This window comes from Pristiophorus japonicus, chromosome 4 (assembly GCF_044704955.1).
Source record: "Pristiophorus japonicus isolate sPriJap1 chromosome 4, sPriJap1.hap1, whole genome shotgun sequence".
Taxonomy (NCBI): Eukaryota; Metazoa; Chordata; class Chondrichthyes; family Pristiophoridae; genus Pristiophorus; species Pristiophorus japonicus.
In genome coordinates, this window is record NC_091980.1 from 266,000,496 (window position 1) to 266,025,740 (window position 25,245).

The following is a 25,245-nucleotide window of genomic DNA, read 5'->3' on the forward strand; positions in this document are numbered from 1 at the left end:
AAATATTGTGAATAGTTGAGGCCCCAACACAGATTCCTACAGGATACCACTAGTCATATCCTGAGAATTTGAGTACCTACCCATTATCTCTGCCTCCTGCCGCTCAGCCAATTTCCTAACCAGGTCAATAATTTGCCCTCGATTCCGTGATTACAGTCTCTTATCAAATGCCTCTGGAAGTCCATATAAATAACATCCATAGACATTCCCCTGTATGCTACTTTAGTCACCAAAAAATTAAATCAGGTTTGTCAGGCATGACCTACCTTTCACAAATTCACACTGGCTCTCATTGATCAACTGAAAAGTTGAGAGGTATTCAGTCACCCTATCCTTAATTATAGACTCCAGCAATTTCCCAATAACAGATGTTAGGCTAACTGGTCTATAATTACTTGGTTTTTCTCTCTCTCGCCATTCTTAAAGAGCAGAGTGATATGCGCAATTTTCTAATCTAAAGCGATGGTTCCTGAATCTAGAGAAGTTTGAAAGATTATAATTAGGGCATCTGCAATGTGCTGACCTATTTCCTTTAAAACCCTGGGATGGAAACATCTGGCCCTGGGATTTGTCACTCTTTAGTGCCATTATTTTCTTCATAAATGTTCATTTACTTATGTTAATTGTATTGAGTCCCTGTCCCCAATTCAATATTAGTTTCTTTAGGATTTCCAGCATGCTATCCTCTTCTATTATAAATACTGACGCAAAGTAATTATTCAACATGTCCACCATTTCCCCATTGTCATTGACAATATCACCACTTTCAGTTTTTAAGAGACCAGCATTGCTCCTGACCATCATCTTTTTCCTAATGTAACTGTAAAAATTCTTTGTACTGATTTTGATATCCCTTCCAAGTTTCTTTTCATACTCCCTTTTTGTAGCTCTTACTGTATGTTTTGTGACCCTTTGCTGTCCCTTGTATCTTTCCCATTCTCCAGGATCTGTGCTAGTTTTTGCATTTTTGTATTAAGAATCATGATCAACGATTACAAAAGATTTCCTTACAAAAACACTAAGTGAATGTTAAAATGTATGAGAAGCACAGTGAACGAGCCAAAAGTAGAATACGATACAGGCACATGCCTTATTATAAACACATATTCCATTATTCACCAGGAAATCAGTCATAAGGCAATATCAAAAATAACTTTGAATATTAGGAAACACACTAAATGTTATCGGATTCCTTGCTTTAAATTGAACTGCTACACAAGGTAAGTATATTTGCAAATGTCTACTTACAGGAAAGTTCCAATTCAGTAATACTTGGCAAGTTCTCCAACATGCTGTGCACATAATTGCTGTTCATTGAAATGTGGGGCCTGCTGAGGCTCACAGAAAGACTAGAGACATTCGACAGTTGCTTGAGTGCTGCCTCGGACATTGGACCATTGAAGCTATTCAAAAGACTCAGCTTTTCTAATTGAAGATGTGAAATGCAATGTGGCTCTAAACTGTCACACTCTGTAAGCACAAACATTTTATTTTGGATTCAGGTGCTATATAGCTTTTTTTTCCATTAACATTGCTACTTTAATTTTCAGAATATTTATTAAAATAACAGATCTCCCATGGCAAGTCAGTGATATGTTGTTTTACTACGACAGTTGAATTATACCATGTAATGTACAGTGTATATTATTCTGCTGCTACGGTCCAGTTGCATTCATTTCCCTTTAAGACCACAAAGTCTAATCTATGTAAATAGGCACATCCTGCTGGAAGAAACCATTGTTGGAGATACTCTAGCATTGTTCCGATAAGCAAAAATGGGAGCAAGCAAGGATGGTCCCACCGAGCTGAATTGGAGAAGAGGCACTGAAGGAGCATAGTGTAGTTGACAGCGCCAAAGGCTGCAGAGGGGACAAGAATGTATAATGCACCATGATCATAGTCACAGAGAATGTCATTTGTGACTTTGGTTAGGGCCATTACGATGCTGTAGAAAGGGTGGAAATCTGTTCAGAGAGATGCTTGTGGTTTGCTCTTCAGGATGGTCTTCGATTTGTGGCTGTTTTTGACAGAGAAGAGCGAGACGTGGTACAGCCATATCTGCTGATGGTTAAATCAGTTGTGTGCCAGATACATTCAACTTTGCACCTCTTAACCTTGAAGGAGCAAAGATGGGGGCCTGTACCAGGTGGTATGAGCAGGATGGGAGACAGTGAATGTTTTGTCGGGAGCAAGGGCATCAAAGGTCTGGGAGTGGATGAGCAAATGGACAGCTACAGAAGTATTGTCGCAAATGGAGAGTAAAGGCTAGACAGTTGGGAGCTTGGAAGTGCAATTGTAAGCAACTTGGCAGAAGAGTTTTTTTTTTCCGGGACAGACACAGAAAGAAACATAGAAACATAGAAAATAGGTGCAGGAGTAGGCCATTCGGCCCTTCTAACCTGCACCGCCATTCAATGAGTTCATGGCTGAACATGCAACTTCAGTACCCCATTCCTGCTTTCTCGCCATACCCCTTGATCCCCCTAGCAGTAAGGACTTCATCTAACTCCTTTTTGAATATATTTGGTGAATTGGCCTCAACAGCTTTCTGTAGTCGAGAATTCCACAGGTTCACCACTCTCTGGGTGAAGAAGTTTCTCCTCATCTCGGTCCTAAATGGCTTACCCCTTATCCTTAGACTGTGACCCCTGGTTCTGGACTTCCCCAACATTGGGAACATTCTTCCTGCATCTAACCTGTCTAAAACCATCAGAATTTTAAACGTTTCTATGAGGTCCCCTCTCATTCTTCTGAACTCCAGTGAATACAAGCCCAGTTGATCCAGTCTTTCTTGATAGGTCAGTACCGCCATCCCGGGAATCAGTCTGGTGAACCTTCGCTGCACTCCCTCAATAGCAAGAATGTCCTTCCTCAGGTTAGGAGACCAAAACTGTACACAATACTCCAGGTGAGGCCTCACCAAGGCCCTGTACAACTGTAGCAACACCTCCCTGCCCCTGTACTCAAATCCCCTCGCTATGAAGGCCAATATGCCATTTGCTTTCTTAACCGTCTGCTGTACCTGCATGCCAACCTTCAATGACTGATGTACCATGATACCCAGGTCTCGTTGCACCTCCCCTTTTCCTAATCTGTCACCATTCAGATAATAGTCTGTCTCTCTGTTTTTACCACCAAAGTGGATAACCTCACATTTATCCACATTATACTTCATCTGCCATGCAATAGCCCACTCACCAAACCTATCCAACTCGCTCTGCAGCCTCATAGCATCCTCCTCGCAGCTCACACTGCCACCCAACTTAGTGTCATCCGCAAATTTGGAGATACTACATTTAATCCCCTCGTCTAAATCATTAATGTACAGTGTAAACAGCTGGGGCTCCAGCACAGAACCTTGCGGTACCCCACTAGTCACTGCCTGCCATTCTGAAAAGTCCCCATTTACTCCTACTCTTTGCTTCCTGTCTGACAACCAGTTCTCAATCCATGTCAGCACACTACCCCCAATCCCATGTGCTTTAACTTTGCACATTAATCTCTTGTGTGGGACCTTGTCGAAAGCCTTCTGAAAGTCCAAATATACCACATCAACTGGTTCTCCCTTGTCCACTCTACTGGAAACATCCTCAAAAAATTCCAGAAGATTTGTCAAGCATGATTTCCCTTTCACAAATCCATGCTGACTTGGACCTATCATGTCACCTCTTTCCAAATGCGCTGCTATGACATCTTTAATAATTGATTCCATCATTTTACCCACTACTGATGTCAGGCTGACCGGTCTATAATTCCATTTTCTCTCTCACTCCTTTTTTAAAAAGTGGGGTTACATTGGCTACCCTCCACTCCATAGGAACTGATCCAGAGTCAATGGAATGTTGGAAAATGATTGTCAATACATCCGCTATTTTCAAGGCCACCTCCTTAAGTACTCTGGGATGCAGTCCATCAGGCCCTGGAGATTTATCGGCCTTCAATCCCATCAATTTCCCCAACACAATTTCCCGACTAATAAGGATTTCCCTCAGTTCCTCCTCCTTACTACACCCTCTGACCCCTTTTATATCCGGAAGGTTGTTTGTGTCCTCCTTAGTGAATACCGAGCCAAAGTACTTGTTCAATTGGGTCTGCCATTTCTTTGTTCCCCGTTATGACTTCCCCTGATTCTGACTGCAGGGGACCTATGTTTGTCTTCACTAACCTTTTTCTCTTTACATATCTATAGAAACTTTTGCAATCCGTCTTAATCTTCCCTGCAAGCTTCTTCTCGTACTCCATTTTCCCTGCCCTAATCAAACCCTTTGTCCTCCTCTGCTGAGTTCTAAATTTCTCCCAGTCCCCGGGTTCGCTGCTATTTCTGGCCAATTTGTATGCCACTTCCTTGGCTTTAATACTATCCCTGATTTCCCTTGATAGCCACAGTTGAGCCACCTTCCCTTTTTTATTTTTACGCCAGACAGGAATGTACAATTGTTGTAGTTCATCCATGCGGTCTCTAAATGTCTGCCATTGCCCATCCACAGTCAGCCCCTTAAGTATCATTCGCCAATCTATCCTAGCCAATTCACGCCTCATACCTTCAAAGTTACCCTTCTTTAAGTTCTGGACCATGGTTTCTGAATTAACTGTTTCATTCTCCATCCTAATGCAGAATTCCACCATATTATGGTCACTCTTCCCCAAGGGGCCTCGCACAACGAGATTGCTAATTAATCCTCTCTCATTAAACAACACCCAGTCTAAGATGGCCTCCCCCCTAGTTGGTTCCTCGACATATTGGTCTAGAAAACCATCCCTTATGCACTCCAGGAAAGAAGTAGGGGTGAATGTGGGTATGGGGACGTGGGCCGTTATGGATACAAAGCAGCCAGAGATAACCTTAACAGTGATCAAGAGCATGGAAGTACAGATGCCATGATGAGGTCAAGGGGTGGCCACGAATTATGAATAGGAGAGTATATATGGAGCGAGAGTTCAGAGAGACCAGGAGGGCAGTGCATTCAGCAAGAAACAAGCAAGGGGAGCTGAGATGGAAATTGAAGTCACCAAGGACAAGGATGCAAAGACAGAGAGGAAAGAACAGAGGATATCTCAGGAAGAAATTAAAGATAGGGCTTGGGGGCTGGGTGGTAGACAATGAGGATTTTAAAAGACATTCCATCACAGGTCATCTGAAAGACACAGCTCTAAATGTAGCACGAACTCAAAATTTCATGTCAGTCTAGATTATGTACTAGGTGGGGTTAGTTGGGGTTAGTAACACTCCAGGCAATCCTCGGCTTTAAAAGCCTCCTCAAAACCACTCTCATTAACCTAACTTTTCTACTCCTGCTCAGTGTTGAACCTCTTCTACGTGAAGTGCCTTAAAATATTTTAGTACATTAAAGGCATGAACAGTTTCAGTCAGAAGACCTTTGATCCATCTAGCCCACCTATGCTTAATATTCCCTTGGTGCATTACTAATCACCCTAAATTGTTGGCAGGAATCTGTCTAATTTCTTCCCAAGGTTTCTTATTCCACCACTCGTGCCAATAATCTGTTCTGCATACTTAACACTCTTAATAAAAAGAAAATTTACTATTTTCTCTGGTCTTCCTTCATTTGTAAATATGGCCCTTTGTGCTTATATTCTGTACGTGGCAGAAAAGCTTATCTGGATCCGGATTGTCCCAACCCTTCAAATAAATGAAAGTTGCCTAAAAAGGGTGGAAAAGGATTTCAGATTTATTTTCCCCAATTGACTTGGATATTTAAGCTGATTTTTCGCCTCTCCCAGGGTGGTTCCGGATGGGTAGGGAGTGTCTGTATTGTGATGCATAAGGCATCACAAACATGCTAGATTCAGCATTGGGTCTTTTCCTATCTGCCATTTTCATATTATCTTATAATTCTTTCCCCAGTCTTTTTCTTACCTGTCTGTTTAGAATTCATTATTTCTGGTGCAGTAAAACACGCTGATAAATTGTCCCTTGTGTCCACAGAACTCAGTGATAGCTCTCTGAGCTTTGGTAATCGAAATAAAACATATTGAAGTGATGCCAAAGAAAGGCTTTTCTGTCTGACGTGAAGAGTCAATGCTTGCAATTTTTTTAATTCTGCAAGTTGGTGCAGAGAACTGTTATGGCCAAACAACAAAGTGCATAAAACCAAGTGAGTTAGTTGTTTGAAGCTAGCCACTTCTCTTAGCAGCTCTTGGTCAAGCATTTGTAAACTATTACTCAGCTGTAGTTTCTGTAAGTTTGCGAGTGATCTCAAAGTGCGTAGACTTTCCGGGTTCTTTTTTACATCAATAGTAACAGCTGTCAGGTCAGGAAGTAAATTCACCATCTTCTGCCATTGCTTCTGTGTTGCTTGCTTAATTACCACAGATCTAATTCTCCTCTTTTTAAGTGTTCTCCAAAATAAGGAGTTACAGCTTTGTAAACTTTTCAGGACAATTGTACTATTCAGCCATAAGGTAGGATGGTCGATTGACTGTTGCAAGTATTTGCAGGTTGCACGAACATTAGCCTTTTCCTCAGATGTTAGATATTTAAATACTTCCAACAATATATCCTGAGGTAGGTTTAACCAATGATGACCTACTTTTGCCATATTGATTGTAAGATCCTAACCTCCCTGGATGCAAAAAGAGAAAAAGACTTCCATTTATATAGTGCCTTTCATAACTTCAGGATGTCCCAAAGGGCTTTACAGCCAATGATGTACTTTTGAAGTGTAGTTACTGTTGTAATGTAGGAATGCAGCCAATTCTTTGTTTACTTTACTAACACCTACAGGAAAACAAGAAAATACTTCAGTGCTTGACATTGGCTCTTCATGCATTACCATATATTAGTTTTCACTGTACATTTATATTTATATTCAGACACATATTTTTTTTCACAGTGAATTCTATTACACAAAATAATCTTGCTGTTTTCAGACTTTTAAAAAAAACAAATATACAAATTCATTTTCTTGTCTTGGAGCAGCCTGGAGGTGCACAAGAGTAGTAACAGATGAGTACTAATACAATTTTCCCCTCCTTCCTAGTGAAGAGGCACCTGCTTCTTGATGAGTATCAGCCCACTGTAATCAGAGATCAACATCTCAGAATCTCAGTCCAACCCACGTCACTTCATAGCATCTTGGACCACCACCTTACAATCTATTTTTCTCCTTTTAACCCTGACTTCCGTCCAGCTAACTTCACCATCTAACCCATAAGTGAGAATCAGAGGTCATGGGTTCAAACCCCACTCCAGAGAATTAAACACATAATTTGGCTGGTACTTCAGTACATGGAGAGATGAGAGAGAAAAGGACTTGCATTTATGTAGTGCCTTTCACGACCTCTGGACTTTACAGCCAATAAAGCACTTTTTGAAGTGTAATCACTGTTGTAATGTAGGAAACCCGGCAGCTAATTTTTGTACAGCATGATGCCACAAACATCAATGTGATAATGACCACATGATCGTTTTTTTTAGTGATGTTGATTGAGGGATAAATATGGGTCAGGACACCAGGGATAACTCCCCTGCTCTTCTTCAAAATAGAGCCATGGGATCTTTCACATCTACCTGAGAGAGCAGACAAGACCTGTTTCAAGTCTCATCCAAAAGACTGACAGTGCAGCACACCCGCTGTATTAGACTGGAGTGTCAGCCTAGATTTTTTGTGCTCAAGTCACTGGAGTGGCACTTGAACCCTTAAGCTTATGACTCAGAGGCAAGGGTGCTACCAACTGAGCCACGGCTGACACTAGCTGAGGAATTGACTTTTAGGTGAGATCTTAAAACGAGTTTGTCTGTTCAGGTGGATGTAAAAGATCCCATGACACTATTCAAAGAAGAGCAGGCTTTTTGATTTTTTGACCAACATTTATCTCTCAACCAACACCACTATAACAGACAATTTGGTTATTTATCTCCTTATTCTTTATGACTTTGCTGTGCATAAATTGGTTACTACATTTGCAATCATTACAAAGTGACAACATCAAAATCAAAGCACTTTGGAATGGCCTGAGGTTGTGAATGGTATATAAATGCAATTTCTTTTCATATGTTGAGATCTGTGCATACAAAACCATATCTCATTACGTGCAATTTTACTTCTAACTACAATATCCACAAATGTGTTTATTTCAAATTAAGACACAAAATTCAACTTCCTTATAAACCCTGTGATTTCAGGTAGTTTGCAACAATTTTGCAAATTATAAACTTTAAAAAGTACCTCATGAAGATACAACAAAAACATTTATTTAAAAAGACAAACATTGAATATTATCTTAATTAACACAAACTCTTCATGATAAACATTTAGAAAGATATTCTTGAGTTACAATGAGCACTTTCGGAGGTCCATTTTCACCTTAAATAAGATACCAGCTTCCTTCCCAATGTACCACACGATCTACTTAGAAACAGCCAATTCGACCCATTGTGCCTCTTTGAAAGAGCTATCCAATTAGTTCTACTCCCCTGCTCTTACCCCATAGACCTGCATACTTCTCCCTTTTCAGATATATATCCAATGGATCTGCTTATTTGCACGACAAAATGCTCTGATTCACTCTCCATGATCACATGATCCGATTGCTGATTGGTCCCCTTGGAGGATAAGACACATCTAGCAGTTTCTCTGCAATGTGTAATAAGAACCGCCCATCCCAAGTTCTGTGTCTTTGCAAAGTGTGATTCGAGCCATTCTGACTGCTGTCTCTAGACAGGATAAAGCAGCCCCCCCAGTCTCTCTTCCCTACCTCCCCAATCTCTCTTACCCCCCCCCCACACCCTCAATCATTGCCCCCCTGCAATCTCTCTCCCCCTCAATCTCTTTCTCACCACCCCACAATCTCTCTCCCTCCCCGCGTCCCAATCTCTCTCCCTCGCGCCCTAATGTCTCCCACGCCCCCAATCTCTCTTCCCACCCCCGCGTACCCCAATCTCTCTCCCCCTCAATCTCTTTCTCACCACCCCTCAATCTCTCTCCCTCCCTGCGCCCCAATCTCTCTCCCTCCCTCGCCTCCCAATCTCTCTCCCCCGCGCCCTAATCTCTGCCCCCCCCGTGCCCCCAATCGCTCTTCCCACCCTCGCCCCAATTTCTCTTCCCCCCGCGCCCCCCAATCCCCCAAACTCTCTCCCTACCCCAGGACCCTCAATATCTCTCCCCACCTCTCGCCCCCCCACAATCTCTCTTCCCACCCCAGGCACCCCAATCTCTCCCGCGCACCCCAATCTCTCCTCCCCATGCCCCCAATCTCTCTTGCCTCCACCGCCCCAATCTCTCTCCCCCACCCCCAATCTCTCTCCCCCACCCCCCGCGTCCCCCAATCTCTCTTGCCCCATACCCGCAATCTCTCCTCCCCCACGCCCTCGAATCACTCCCCCCACCCCAGACCCCCACAATCTCTCCCCCCGCGCCGCCAATCTCCACCCCCACACCGCGCCCCCAATCTCTCCCGCCCCCGCGCCCCCCAATCTCTCTTCCCCTCCCGCACCCCCAATCACTCTCCCTCCGCACGCCCCCAATATCTCTCCAGCCCACCCCAGGCCCCCCACAATCTCTCCCCCCCCGCACCCCTCAAACTTTCACCCCAGGCCCCCCCAATCTCTCCCCCCCCCCACAATCTCTCTTCCAACCCCAGGCCCCCCAATCTCTCTCCCCCCGCGCCTCCAATCTTTCACCCCGCCGCGTCGCCAATCTCTCCCCCCCCCCCAGTGCGCCCCCACTCTCTCTTCCCCTCCCGCACCCCCAATCACTCTCCCTCCCCACGCACCCCAATCTCTCCCCCCACCCCAGGCCCCCCACAATCTCTCCCCCCCGCGCCCCCCAAACTTTCACCCCACCGTGCCCCCAATCTCTCCACCCCCCCCCACAATCTCTCTTCCCACCCCAGGCCCCCCAATCTCTCCCCCTCCCCCCGCCACGCTCCCAACTCTCTCTCCCCCCACACCCACCAATCTCTCACTCCCCCCGCGCATCCCAATCTCTCTCCAGCCGCGCCCCCGCAATCTCTGCACCCCTGCAATCTCTCCACCCCCTCCTCCCAAACTCGCTCCCCACCCCAGGCCCCCCAATCTCTCTCCCCCCCCCCACCCCCGCCCCCGCTCGCCCCCAATCTCTCTCCCTCTCCCGCCCCCCTCCCCCGGGCCCCCAATCTCTCTTCACCCCCACGCCTCCCAATCTCTCCCCCTCCACGCCCCCCAATCTCTCCCCTCCCCACTCCAATCTCCCCCCACCCCAGGGCCCCCAATCTCTCTTCCCCCCCACGCTTCCCAAACTCTCTCCCCCCCCACGCCCCCCAATCTCTCCCCCTTCCACGCCCCCCAATCTCTTCCCCCGCCCTCCACGCCCCCCAATCTCTTCCCCCCCCCTCCACGCCCCCCAATCTCTTCCCCCCTCCAATCTCTCCCCCCCAGCGCCCCCAATCTCTCCCCCCCCCCCAGGGCCCCCAATCTCTCTTCCCCCCCATGCCTCCCAATCTCTCTTCCCCCCCACGACCCCCAATCTCTCCCCCCGCCCCCCCCGCTCGCCCCCAATCTCTCTCTCTCCCCGCCCGGGCCCCCAATCTCTCTTCACCCCCACGCCTCCCAATCTCTGCCCCCCACACCCCCAATCTCTCTTCCCACCCCCGCGTACCCCAATCTCTCTCCCCCTCAATCTCTTTCTCACCACCCCTCAATCTCTCTCCCTCCTCGCGCCCCAATCTCTCTCCGTCCCTCGCCTCCCAATCTCTCTCCCCCGTGCCCTAATCTCTGCCCCCCCCACATCCCCAATCTCTTCCCCCCCCCCCCACATTCCCAATCTCTCTTCCCACCCCCGCGTACCCCAATCTTTCTTCCCACCCGCGCCCCAATTTCTCTTCCCCACCCCCCCGCACCCCTCAATCTGTCTCCCCCCCCACACCCTCCAAACTCTCTCCCCACTCCAGGATCCCCAATATCTCTCCCCACCTCTCATCCCCCCAATCTCTCTTGCCCCATGCCCCCAATCTCTCTTTCCCCCACACCCCCAATCTCTCTCCGCCACCCCCAATCTCTCCCCCACCCCCCCTCCCCCCCACGACCCGAATCTCTCTCCCCCACCCATAATCTCTCCCCCCGCGCCCCCAATCTCTCTCCCACCCGCGCCGCCAAGCTTTCACCCCGCCGCGCCGCCAATCTCCACCCCCCCAGCGCGCCCCCAATCTCTCCCCCCACCCCCCCGTGCCCCCCAATCTCTCTTCCCCTCCCGCAACCCCAATCACTCTCCCTCCCCACGCCCCCAATATCTCTCCCCCCACCCCAGGCCCCCCACAATCTCTCCCCCTCGCACCCCTCAAACTTTCACCCCAGACCCCCCCAATCTCTCTCCCCCACTCACAATCTCTTTCCCCCCCTGCGCCCCGCAAACTTTCACCCCACCGTGTCCCCAATTTCTCCCCCCCCCACAATCTCTCTTCCCACCCCAGGTCCCCCAATCTCTCCCCCTCCCCCCCCACGCTCCCAACTCTCTCTCCCCCCACACCCCCCAATCTCTCACTCCCCCTACGCATCCCAATCTCTCTCCCCACCGCGTCCCCCAATCTCTCTTCCTCCCCGCACCCCCAATCTCTCTCACCTCCGCGTCCCCCAATCTCTCTCCTCCCCCCATACTCCCTAATCTCTCCCCCCACGCCAAGCCCTCCCCAATCTCTCTCCCCCACCCACAATCTCTCCCACCGTGCCGCCTAATCTCTCTCCCCCCCGCGCCCCCAATCTCTCTCTCCCCCACAATCTCTCTTCCCCCAGCACCCCCCCAATCTCCCCCCCCACCCCCACGGCCCCAATCTGTCTCTCCCCCACAATCTCTCTCCCCCCACCCCCAATCTCTCCCTCCTTCCCCCCGCGCCCTCAATCTCTCTCCCCACCCCACACCCCGCAATCTTTCTCCCCATCGCACCCCCAAATCACTCTCCCCCGCACCCCCAATCTCTCTCCCACCGCGCCCCCGTAATCTCTCCACGCCCCCCGAAACTCGCTCCCCACCCCATGCCCCCCAATCTCTCCCCCCACCCCCGCTTGCCCCGAATCTCTCTCCCTCCTCCCCCCACCCCCCCCGCTCGCACCCAATCTCTCTCCCTCCCCGCCCCCTGGGCCCCCAATCTCTCTTCACCCCCACGCCTCCCAATCTCTCTCCCCCCCACGCTTCCCAATCTCTCCCCCAACCCCACGCTCCCAATCTCTCCCCCAGGGCCCCCAATCTCTCTTCCCCCCCACGCCTCCCAAACTCTCTCCCCCCCCACGCCCCCAAATCTCTTCCCCCCCCTCCACAACCCCCAATCTCTCCCCGCCCCCCAATCTCTCTTCCCCCATGCCCCCAATCTCTCTTCCCCCCACACCCCCAATCTCTCTCCCCCACCCCCAATCTCTCTCCACCACCCCCCGCGCCCCCCCAATCTCTCTTCCCCCATACCCTTAATCTCTCCTCCCCCCACCCTAGGCCCCCCCAATCTCTCTCCCCCACCCACAATCTCTCCCCCCGCGCCGCCAATCTTTCACCCCGCCGTGCCGCCAATCTCCCCCACCCCCCCCCGCGCCCCCCAATCTCTCTTCCCCTCCCGCACACACAATCACTCTCCCTCCCCATGCCCCCAATATCTCTCCCCCCACCCCAGGCCCCCACAATCTCTCCCCCCACACCAGGCCCCCCACAATCTCTCCCCCCCGCACCCCTCAAACCTTCTCTCCCCCACGCCTCCAATCTTTCACCCCGTCGCGTCGCCAATCTCCCCCCCCACCAGCGCGCCCCCAATCTCTCTTCCCCTCCCGCACCCCCAATCACTCTTCCTCCCCACGCCCCCCACAATCTCTCTTCCCACCCCAGGCCCCCCAATCTCTCCCCCTCCCCCCCACGCTCCCAACTCTCTCTCGCCCCCACACCCCCAATCTCTCACTCCCCCCGCGCATCACAATCTCTCTCCCCCACGCCTCCAATCTTTCACCCCGTCGCGTCGCCAATCTCCCCCCCCCCCCAGCGCGCCCCCAATCTCTCTTCCCCTCCCGCACCCCCAATCACTCTTCCTCCCCACGCCCCCCACAATCTCTCCTCCGCCGCGCCCCCCAAACTTTCACCCCACCGTGCCCCCAATCTCTCCCCCACCCCCACAATCTCTCTTCCCACCCCAGGCCCCCCAATCTCTCCCCCTCCCCCCCACGCTACCAACTCTCTCTCCCCCCCACACCCCCAATCTCTCACCCCCCCCCGCGCATCACAATCTCTCCCCACCGCATCCCCCAATCTCTGTTGCCCCCCCGCGCCCCCAATCTCACTCACCCCGCGCCCGCATCTCTCTTCCTCCCCGCCCCCCAATCTCTCACCCCCGCGCCCCTAATCACTCTCTCCCAGCGCACCCCCCAATCTCTCTCCCTCCCCACGCCCCCCAATCTCTCTCCCCACCCTCTCCCTCCCTCCCCCCACGCCCTCAATCTCTCCCTCCCTCCCTCCCCCCACGCCCTCAATCTCTCTCCCCACCGCGCCCTGCAATCTCTCTCCCCTCCACGTCACCAATCTCTTCCACCCCCTCCACGCCCCCCAATCTCTTCCACCCCCTCCACGCCCCCTAATCTCTCTCCCCACCCCGCGCCCCTAATCTCTCTCACCACCCCGCGCCCCCAATCTCTCCCCCACCCATCCCCCGCGCCGCCAATCTCTCCCCCCCGGGCCCCCAATCTCTCTCCCCTCCACCCCCCCCCCCGGCAATCTCTCTCCCTCCCCCCTCCTCAATCTATTTTTCCCCTCCCCCCCGCAATCTCTAGCCACCCCCCCAAACCCCCCGCAATCTCTCTTCCTCCTCCACCCCACGCAATTTCTCTCCCCCCAACCCCCCCGCAATTTCTCTCCCCCCAACCCCCCCGCAATTTCTCTCCCCCCAACCCCCCCGCAATTTCTCTCCCCCACCTCCGCAATCTCTAGCCCCCCGCAAACTCTCTTCCTCCCTCAACCCCCGCAATTTCTCTCCCCCCAATCCCCGCGCAATTTCTATCTCCCCCCCCCCCTCCCCGGCGCAATCTCTCTCTCCCTTCCGCAATCTCTCTCTCCCCTCCCCCCTCCTCAATCTATCTTTCCCTCCCCCCACCCCCGCAATCTCTCTCCCCTCCCCCAGCAATCTCTAGCCCCCCCCACCCACGCAATTTCTAACCCCCCCCCGCAATTTCTCTCCCCTACCCCCCAATTTCTATCTCCCTTCTGCAATCTATCTTCCCCCCCCCCACCACCCGCCACGCAATCTCTCTCTCCCCCCCTCCTCAATCTACCTTTCCTCTCCCCCCCGCAATCTCTAGCCCTCCCCAAATTTCCCCCCCCAATCCCTCTTCACCCCCCCACCGGAATTTTTCTCTCTCCAGTTTCATCGTATATTGGACTGCACATGCGCGACTGAATTGAGGGCCTATGCTCAAAAAGGGGGCTAAGTCCAATGCGGCATACGCAGAAGAACACACAAAACGAGTGCAAATAGTAACTCTGATAGCCAATTCCTAGTTGAATTATACTATTAAGACTGCTTTCACCACCCTTTCAAGTAGTGCAGTCTGGATTATAACAATTCTGCTTAAAAAAAAATCTCATCTTCCCTGGTTCTTTTGCCAATTACCTTAAATCAGTGTCCGCTGATCACCAACCCTCCTACCAGTGGAAATAGATTCTCCTTATTTACTCGATCAAAACCCCACATAATTTTAAACACCTCCATTAAATCTCCCCTTAACTTTCTTTGCTCTAAGGAGAACAATCCCAGCTTCAAATCGCCAGTCTCCCCATAACTTCAGTCCCTCATCTCTGGTATCATTCTGATAAATCTCTTCTCCAATGCCTTAATTTCCTTCCTAAAAAGTGTTTTGCCCCACATGGGACTCCAGCTGTGGCCTATCTAGTGATTTATAAAGGTTTAACATTAACTTCCTTGCTTTTGTACTATATGCCTATCTTTATAAATCCATGGAGCCCGTACTTTTTTTTGAAGATTAAAACCAGCACAAGCTGGATTTGTTTATAAGACAAAAAAGTTTGTTTAAAAAAAGAATCACACACCATCCTGTGTTTGTTTCGCGACTGCAGAAACTGTTCTGCCACTGCACAAACCGTTTCCATTTTAGCCAAACTCCACGCACGCGACGACAGGCATTGTCCGTCCCGAAGGTGACGTGATGACGTTCAACGGGTCGGGAAACCGCGTCATTAATGCGAGCACCAATCAGAAGCCGAGAGCTTGGATTCGAAAATTCCAAACGTCTGTTTTGGGTTTGAAATGATGGTTACGGGCGAGGCGGCTGTGCTGGTGAGTAGTGGCTATCAGGCTCATTTATGGTGAATCCGGACTTGGCGCTTGGCAGGGTTTTGGATAGCGAGTGAAAAATGTGCGGGAAATTGCAGTTTGATAAAACGGATAGGGAACGAGGTTGAGGGTCGCAGCTTGGACATGGAAAGGGGTCCGAGCTCGAGCTGCACCGGCCCGCGCTTTAGCCGAACTACTTGCCTCAGTGCAACAAACATTTGGGTGGGCGGGGGGATGGTCAGAAAAGTTGGCATAGTTCCGTTTGTATTGAGGCATAGTTACGTGAGCCAGTTACGAGTTGGGGGATTTGACTTGGTGGTGTTATCTGGAGCTGAGAGTGGGAGAAAGAATGTCAATGAATGGCCCAACTTGTATTTATTTAGTGGGCAGGGTTGAGTTAATACTGCAAGTTAGTGAGCTGAGTTGGCTGGCCAGTCACCTGCACACTGCCTTGGACTGCAGTGCTGTATGGCTTAGAAACATAGACCATGTACAGTAGACCCCTCAAGTCGCTGGAGAAATACCACCAACGATGTCTCTGCAAGATCCTGCAGATCCCCTGGGAGGTCAGACGCACTTACATTAGCGTCCTCGACCAGGCCAACATATCCAGCATCAAAGCACTGACCACACTTGATCAGCTCCTCTGGGCAGGTCACATAATTCGCATGCCGGACATGAGACTCCCAAAGCAAGTGCTCTAGTCGGAACTCCTTCATGGCAAACGAGCCAAAGGTGGGCAGCGGAAACGATACAAGGACACCCTCAAAGCCTCCCTGATAAAGTGTAACATCCCCACTGACAACTGGGAGTCCCTGGCCAAAGACCACCGTAAGTGGAGGAAGCGCATCCGGGAGGGTGCTGAGCACCTCTCGAGTCTCATCGCCGAGAGCATGCAGAAATCAAGTGCAGGCAGCGGAAAGATCGTGCGGTAAACCAGTCTCGCCCATCCCTTCCCTCAACGACTATCTGTCCCACTTATGACAGAGACTGTGGTTCTCGTATTGGACTGTTCAGCCACCTAAGAACTCCTGTTAAGAGTGGAAGCAAATCTTCCTCGATTCTGAGGGACTGCCTATGATGATGATGATGCCTTGAACTGCTACAGAATTGACTCGTTTGGGTATCTTAATGACTGAGTCTGCCACAGAAGGTGGACTTATCCCATTTTTGGGATTACTGTGCTAGATGTTTTCTTGGAATCAGTGTCATCAGTCACTCCAGTAAGCAGATTTTACATCATCTTTGGTGCAGCATGCACCTTTTTTTGAACAATATTTTGGTGAACCATAGGAAAGCCCATGCATTGTAATATAGAATGCAACTCTATACTTTGGCTACTGGAATGCATCAAGTGCTGCTATCTGAATTCTTCTCCATTTGATTGTTGAACTGGATAAGCACACCAAATTGAGAGGCTTTGAATCAATAAGTAGTTTTATTTACATCAGGTACATGAAGAACAGATATGGCATTTCAACATTCCTGGTTACAGGGTTTTCAGATGGGATAGAGAGGGGATTACAGTATTGATTAGAAAACAATTACGGCTGTGAGGAGGGATGATGTGTTAGAAGGGTCATCAAATGAGGCCATATGGGTTGAATTGAAGAACATAAAAGGGGTGATCAGTGTACTATAGACATCTGAACAGTCAAATGGAGATAGAAGGGCAAATTTCTGAAGTGCAAAAACTAGGGCAGTAATAGGGGATTTCAACTACCCTAATAACTGGGATAAAATTAGTGTGAATGGTATAGAGGATGCAGAATTCCTGAAATGCATTCAGGAGAACTTTTTTTTAGCCAGTATGTAACAAGCCCAAGGGAGGGGGCGGTTCTGGACTCTGTTTTAGGGAATGAAGCTGGGCAGGTGAAAGGGGTATCTGCAGAAGCGGGAGAGCATTTTGGTGCTCGTGATCATAATTCAGTTAGATTTAGGGTAGTTAGGGAAAGGACAAAGATAGACAGGGAAAAAAGTTCTCAATTGGAGAAAAGCCAATTTTGCTAAGCTGAGATGGGATTTAGCCAAAGTGAACTGGAAACTGCTATTTGAAAGTAAATCTGTGTCAGAGCAGTGGGAGCATTCAAGGAGGAGATCCTGAGGGTTCAGAGCAAGTATGTTCTCTTAAAGAAAAAGGGTGGGACTAACAAATCTAGACCCCCCCCCCCCTGGATGTCAAGGGACATGCAGGGTAGGATAAAGAAAAAAAAGGGAGGCTTATGACAGATACCGAGGGCTCAATACTGCAGAAACTCCAGAGGAGTATAGAATCTGCAGGGGTGCAATGAAAAAGGAAATTAGGAAAGCATAGCGAGAGCATGAAAACATTTTGGCAAGGAAAACCCAAAAATGTTTTATAAATACATTAAGAGCAAGAGACCAACTAAAGAAAGAGTAGGGAATATTAGAGACCATAAAGATAATCTGTATGTGGAGGCAGAAGACGTGGCGTCTGTTTTCACAAAAGAGGAGGGCAATACAGACATTGCAATCATGGAGGAGGAATGTGAAATAATAGATGAAATAGAGAGAGAGAGGAAGTATCAGGGGCTCGGCAGCTTTGAAAGTGGATAAATCCCCAGGTCCAGATGAAATGTATCCCAGGCTGTTAAGAGAAGCAAAAGAGGATCATTTTCCAATTGTCTCTGGCTACAGGTGTGGTGCTGGAAGGCTGCTAATGTTGTACCTTTGTTTACAAAGTTGAAAAAGGATAGACTGAGTAATTACAGGCCAGTCACCCTAACCTCGGTGGTGGGGATATTATTGCAAAAAATTCTGAGGGACATTTAGAAACACAAGGATTAATCAAGGACAATCAGCGTGGATTTATTAAGTGAAGGTCGTGTCTGACTGACTTTTTTTTTGAGGTGGTAACAAGGAGAGTCGATGAGGGTGGTGTGTTTGATGAAGTGTATATGGATTTTAGCAAAGTGTTTGATAAGGTCCCACATGGCAGACTGGTCATGAAAGTAAAAGCCCATGGGATCCAGGGCAAAGTGACAAGTTGGATCCAAAGTTGGCTCAGAGGCAGGAAGCAAAGGGTAATGTTTGATGGGTGTTTTTATGACTGGAATGCTGTTTCCAGTGGGGTTCCGCAGGGCTCCGTACTAGATCCCTTACTTTTTGTGGATCTAGCAATGATTTAGACTTGAATGTAGGGGGTATGATTAAGAAGGTTGCAGATGATACTAAAATTGGCTGTGTGGTTGATAATGAAAAAGAAAGCTGTAGACTGCAGGAAGATATCAATTAACTGGTCAGTTGGGCAGAACAGTGGCAAATGGAATTCAATCCGGAGAAGTGTGAGGTAATGTATTTGGGGAGGGCTAACAAGGGAAGGGAATACACATTAAATGGTCGGACACTGAGAAGTGCAGAGCAACAAAGGGACCTTGAAGTGCAGGTCCACAGATCGCTGAAGGTAGCAGGCCAGGTAGATAAGGTCGTTAAGAAGGTATATGGAATACTTGCCTTTATTAGCCGAGGCATAGAACACAAGAGCAAGGAGATTATGCTTGAACTGTATAAAACACTAGTTAGACCACAGCTGGAGTACTGCACGCAGTTCTGGTCCTCACATTACAGGAAAGATGTGATTGCACTGGAGAGGGTACAGAGGCGATTTACAAGGATGTTACCTGGACTGGAGAATTTTAGCTATGAGAAAAGATTGGATAGGCTGGGTTTGCTTTCTTTAGAACAGAGGAGGCTGAGGGGAGACCTATTGAGGTGTATAAAATTATGATGGGCCTAGATAGAGTAGATAGAAAGGTCCTATTTCCTTGGCAGAGGGGTCAACAATCGGGATTAGATTTCAAATTATTGGTAGGACGTTTAGAGGAAATGTCTTCACCCAGAGGGTGGTGGAGGTCTGGAACTCACTGCCTGAAAGGGTGGTTGAGGCAGAAACCCTCGCTACATTTGAAAAGTGCTTGGATGTGCACTTGAGGTGTCAAAACCTACAGGACTACGGACCAAGAGCTGGAAAGTGGGATTAGGCTAGATGACTCTTTGTCGGCCGGCGCGGACATGATGGGCTGAAATGGCCTCCTTCCGTGCTATAAATTTCTATTCTATGATATTGTATTCTATAAAATGATCATTACACAGTTTAACACAGTGATCTGTATGCAACTCACTTTCTCCCTAAACATGAACCTTAAAAAACAGAATTTTACTTGTCATAGTTATAAGCTGGCATACCTGCTTTGCTAAGATGGCAGACTTTTAAAACAGTCAGCCCTGACTGGTCACTGATTCTCAATATGATTTTGGAAGAAGAAGTCTTAGCTGCTTCTCCCTTTGACTGGAGCCCTCTGAGACATCAATCAGTGGCATTGCCCTCTTTCAAAAAGACCTCCAGTAGCTGGCAATCAAATCCACTATCTATCCCAGGCTGGAGTCCATCCTTTAATTACCCTCAGACTGGAACAAAGCAACAAGGATAAATATATAAATGAAAATCAATGCCCTCATACTAAACAAATATGGTTTTAAATAACATTACAAATAAGATAAAGAGGACAGTTATGCCACTGTAATGCTGCAAGGGGAAAGGATTCACTGGGATGAATACAAGAAAATGTAGTAACATGTTAAATGGGTAATCAGAGGGGCAATGAGAGATCTAGCTAAAAGTATAGCAGCTGAGGCTACGTGAAATACAGGTGCAACGTCCCGAATCCGGAACTCCAAAAACCAGATATTTTGCGCAGAGCTGATGGCGTCGTCCAGAATTATTGTCCGAAAACCGGACTTTTTGAGGCAAAACCTGAAATCCGGCACGGATTCGGTCAAGGATTCCAGATTTCAGACAAGAAAATCAAGTCTGAAATCCTCGGCCAAGTCCATGCTGGATTTTGGATCTTGCTGCTCAAAACCCAGCACGGATTCGGTCGAGGACTCCAGATTTCAGATTATTGATTTTCTTGTCTGAAATCCAGAAAGACCCAAAAATCGGAACAGTCTTGGTCATGAGGATTCTGGATTTCGAATGTTGTACCTGTAGTAAAAATTTGTTTTGGGACTGCAACCATAAGTCAGAGATGAGGTGAAAAACATTTAAAATGCAAATGGGCTTGAAACTGAGGAGCCCAAAACAGTAAATATTCTTAATGTTTACTTCTTCCCATTATTCACAAGGGAAGATATGAGCAACATGCCCACCCCAAACAGAAATATCCTAAGTAACATCAACAACTTTAATGTGTGAGATGGAGGTCTTTTAACAGGCTAAGCATGCTCAAAACAAATATCAGGGACCAATAGTATTCCTCCAAAATGCTGAGCAAGATTATGGATATTATTTGTTAGGTGCTGTTGATCAATATGAGGAAGTCAGTGGACACTTGGGAGACACCAGTAGAGTGGAAACAGGACGGTCTATTGATCATTTTCAATAGGGCGACAAAATAGACACGTCAAATGCAGACTTCCAATATGTGTAAAATAATGGAATCAATTATCAGGATTAAACTTGAGGATTATTTGTACAATAATAACCTAGTAAACAGCAGTCAACATGGATTCAGAAGGGAAGACCCTGCCTAACCAATTTCCTCAGGAACTTTGGGGAAGTGACAAGCCAAGTTGACTGAAAACCCTTCTGAGATGGTGCACCTTTTCTTCCAAAAGGCTTCCAGCAAAATCCCACATGAAAAACTATTGGATAAGTTCAATGCATTGGAGGGTCAGGGTTAACTTTGGGAATGCATAAGAAACTTGCTGAAGGGTAGGAAACTCGTACTTGTTAGAGGTGTTGTCAGAGTTGTGGGGGTGGGGAAGTATTGAGTGGGATGCCTGGGCACCACTGCTGTTTTTAATATACAGAAATGACCTGGTTTCAGACTTCTTGGTAGACTCAACCAACAACTTGTATTTACATAGCGTCTTTAACGTAGTACAACATTAGAACATAATAATTAGGAACAGGAGTAGGTCACATGGTCCCTCGAGCCTGTTCCGTCATTCAATAATATGGCTGTCTTCAACCTCAACTACACTTTCTCGCCCCATCAACATATTCCTTGATTCCCTTAAACGTCCCAAGTCACTTCAGGGACATTATAAAACAAAATTTGACCGAGCCACATGAGTTATTTGGGCAGGTGGACAAAAGCTTGGTCAAAGAGGTAGGTTTTAAGCAGTATCTTAAAGGAGGGTAGAGAGGCGGAGAGGTTTAGCAAGGAAATTCCGAAGCTTGGAGCCTTGGCAGCTGAAGACAATAGTGGAGCAATTAAAATCGGTGATGTTCAAAAGGCCAGAATTAGAGGAGCACAGGTATCTCGGAGGGTTGCAGGACTGGAGGAGATTAGAGATATGGAGGGGCCTGGCCACGGAGGGATTTAAAATGAGAATTTTAAAATCGAGTCGTTGCTTAACTGGGAGCTGATGTAGGTCAGTGAGCACAGGGGTGATGGGTGAACGGGACTTGGTACAAGTTAGGACATGGGCAGCAGAGTTTGGGTTGATCTCAAATACACGGTGGGTAGAACATGGGAGGCCGGCTAGGTGTGTGTTGCAATAGTCAAGTCTAGAAGTAAAAAGGGAATGGATAAGAGTTTCAGCAGCAGATGAGTTGAGGCAGGGGCGGAATTGGGCGATGTTCCAGAGGTGGAAATAGGTGGTTTTAGTGATGGCACGGATATTTGGTGGGAAGCTCAGCTTAGGGGTCAAATATGACACCAAGGTTGCGAACAGTCTGGTTCAGCCTCAGACAGTTGCTAGGGAGAGGTATGGAGTCGGTGGCTAGGGAACGGAGTTTGTGGTGGGGACCGAAGACATTGGCTTCGGTCTTCTCAACATTTAGTTGGAGGAAATCTCTTCGTTCAGCATTGGATGCTAGACTGACACTTTCGAGACAGTGGGGAAGTCGAGAGAGGTGGTGGTGAGGTAGAGCTGGGCACCATCAGTGTACATGTGGAAACTGAATCTGTGTTTTCAGATGGTGTCGCCGAGGGGCAGCATGTAGATGAGAAATAGAAGGGGCCACAGATAGATCCTTGGTAACACGAGATAATGGTGCGAGAGCAGGAGGGGAAGCCATTGCAAATGATTCTTTTGCTACGATTAGAAAGATAAAAATGGAAGCAGACGAGTGCAGTCCCACCCAACCTGACGACGGTGGAGAGGCATCGGAGGAGGATGGTGTATTAAAGGCGTCAACACTGCTCAGAATGCTCAACCAAGGCAGAAAAGCAAGCAACAAAGCCAACACAATGTTAACCTACATAACCAAAACAGAATATAAGTAAGGAGATAGTGATCAAACTTGGTAGTGTCCTGGTCAGACTGCATCTTGAATGCTGGAGGCAGTGCAGATAGTCGCAGAAGCAAAAATCCTGGAATCATTTAACAAATAGTTGGATGCCATGATGGGGAAATTTTATTATTTTTCTGGATGGATGAATTGAGTTCGGCTGAATGGCCTTTCTCATTTTGTAATTATCTTGTGAACAAACATTTAAAAAAAGGAGGCAGACAAAAAGCAGGAAACTATAGACCAGTTAAACTAACATCTGTGGTTGGGAAAATGTTGGAGTCCATTATTAAAGAAGTAGTAGCAGGACATTTGGAGAAGAAAAATTGTCAGGCAGAGTCAGCATAGATTTATGAAGGGGAAGTCATGTTTGACAAATTTGCTGGAGTTCTTTGAAGATGTAACGAACAGGGTGGATAAAAGGGAATCAGTGGATGTGGTGTATTTGGACTTCCAGAAGGCATTTGACAAGGTGCCACATAAAAAGTTACTGCACAAGATAAAAGTTCACGTGGTTGGGGGTAATATATTAGATGGGTAGAGGATTGGCTAACGAACAGAGAACAGAGAGTAGGGATAAATGGTTCATTCTCTAGTTGGCAACCAGTAACTAGTGAGGTGCCGCAGGGATCCGTGCTGGGACCCCAACTATTTACAATCGATATTAACGACTTGGAAGAAGGGACTGAGTGTGACGTAGCCAAGTTTGCTGACGATACAAAGATGGGAGGAAAAGCAGTGTGAGGAGGACACAAAAAATCTGCAAAAGGACATAGATGGGTTAAGTGAGTGGGCAAAAATTTGGCAGATGGAGTATAATGTTGGAAAGTGTGAGGTCATGCCTTAGGCAGAAAAAAATCAAAGACCAAGTTAGTATTTAATCGTGTTAAGGAGCAATTATTTATGTATTGCTGGATTTCAGTAATTGGGAAAAACTTTTGAGGATGCATACGGTAGTTTTGCTAGGTAACCAAAAGTATTGCTTTCTTTACAGCACAGATAATGGATTTTTCATCCAACATGGATATCAAGTTTTTAAGACAGAGGGTTAATGATTTGATCATTTACAGAAGGTATAAATTTCCGATCTAAAGAGCGGTGGAAGTGAAAAGGAAAATAATCATATTTTCAGGATGATGTCTGTTACTCCATGCAAGAAGAAAGTTCTCAAAAGTATTGAAATGGACAAAGAACAGAAAACAGCCTGGAGAGCAGTACCTCTTCACAAGATTCCAAACGGTACCCCATTAAAAGAGTTGTATAAATTTCAGTTTGGTTCAGCAAATGCTCAACGAGAGGTTATCAACCCCGTGCCTCCAGAAACATTCACTTTAATCTCATTGAAAACTGAGCAAAATTGTCAAATAAAGGGTCAACTTCAGTCCACATTGCTGGAAAAGGAGGGGACGTTTAATGTAATCTCTCCTCAACTCAGTGACATAATAGATTCTGATTCAACCTCAGCATGTGTAAATTTAAACCAGAGTTATGTCAACTCTCATTTAAATCCCATTGGATCTATATTGATCAAACAAGTGGGCTCTGAGAGTCCTGCCAAAATATTCCAAAGAATGAAAGGCAAACTTCAGCGTGACTATCTTCAGGTACCTGAAAATCACCATCTTCAAACACCCCAAAAAACAACTTTTGATTTAAGTGGGGCTGGCCAATGGCCTGTTGAATCTGTGAATGGACACATCTTAAACAACACCTTTGCAGGTATGAACAAATATTGATTTAAATATTGATTATGATCAAGGGCTATGCATATAATTTGTCATTGAAGCTAGCTGCTGATATTCAGCAACATGTTCAGAGGTGCACACATTTGAGACATTCAGATCTTGAGATATACCATTTTAATAACAAAACTAAATGTCTATACTTAATTATTACTTAGCTGGGTGGGTTTGATATTTAATGTGAAATACAAGAGAACATTTAAAACTTTATTATCTGTCCAGTTTAAACCATTTTTTTAAATTCCGTGAACTAGGTTTCTGGATATTCTGTCAATATAATCAAATGCAATCAATACTCGGAGAAAGTTGAGGCAACCCAAATGCACACTTAATTTCGAATTTGAAACCCTAAATGCAACAAAAATTAATTTTATATTTTGTTTTGTTGATTATTGCTCCACGGTGGCTCGTAATACCAACAAACTTCTTTCAACTTCCTTAGCTATTTTGACACCATTCATAGAATACATATTTTTCTTCCCGTGTGTAATTCTTGCATATCGGTATTACATTTCTTTTGTAATTGGCAAGCCATTTATATATTATGTTCTCATTTTTGAGGCCTTTGACTACCTGTGAAGGTTTAACTCCTCCTCCTCTTCCTCCCCACCCCCTTATGGTTGGCATTGTCTACAAATTTGACCAGTTTGCTTGGAGATTCTGCTCCAAGTTAATGAAAATTAGACACAATAGTATTCTGAATACAAATCTCTGGAGAATTCGCCCTCCCACCTCCACTGACATTTCCTAACAAGTACTATGCACAAATTTCTTATCCATACCCAGATTTTATTTTGTATTCCCACTGTAAATATACTGGCAGTTATCTATATGGATCTTTGCCAATGGCCTCTGGAAGCCCAGGATACACCAAGGAAGCTGGAATTGCAGATGTTTCACTTCTGAAGCATTGTAAAATATATTGCAGGTCAAGCAGCATCTTTGGAGAGAGAAACAGAGTTAACGTTTCAGGTCGATGACCTTTCATCA

The 25,245-nt window shown here is 47.2% G+C and overlaps 2 protein-coding genes across 6 annotated transcripts in view; one reads left to right on the forward strand and one right to left on the reverse strand.

The window, feature by feature from the left end:
* The window catches only part of LOC139262350 (uncharacterized), a 38,132-nt gene extending 23,034 nt beyond the window's left edge, over window positions 1-15,098 (reverse strand). For both annotated transcript variants that reach the window (XM_070877534.1, XM_070877532.1), the window contains exons 1-3: window positions 15,009-15,098; window positions 5,879-6,739; window positions 1,249-1,470 (exon numbers count right to left, since the gene is read on the reverse strand). In XM_070877534.1, the coding sequence (XP_070733635.1) occupies window positions 1,249-1,470; window positions 5,879-6,560 (904 nt within the window). In that variant the 5' untranslated portion in view covers window positions 6,561-6,739; window positions 15,009-15,098. The remainder of the gene's footprint in view (window positions 1-1,248; window positions 1,471-5,878; window positions 6,740-15,008) is intronic.
* A 73-nt stretch (window positions 15,099-15,171) lies between these two features.
* mis18bp1 (MIS18 binding protein 1) overlaps window positions 15,172-25,245 on the forward strand; it is a 95,063-nt gene continuing 84,989 nt past the window's right edge. For 2 of the 4 annotated variants that reach the window (XM_070879405.1, XM_070879407.1), the window contains exons 1-2: window positions 15,185-15,255; window positions 23,508-24,232. In XM_070879405.1, coding sequence (XP_070735506.1) covers window positions 23,647-24,232 — 586 coding nt within the window. In that variant the 5' untranslated portion in view covers window positions 15,185-15,255; window positions 23,508-23,646. Of the gene's footprint in view, window positions 15,256-23,507; window positions 24,233-25,245 lie in introns of all 4 variants that reach the window. The other 2 variants (XM_070879406.1, XM_070879408.1) reach the window with 2 other exon arrangements.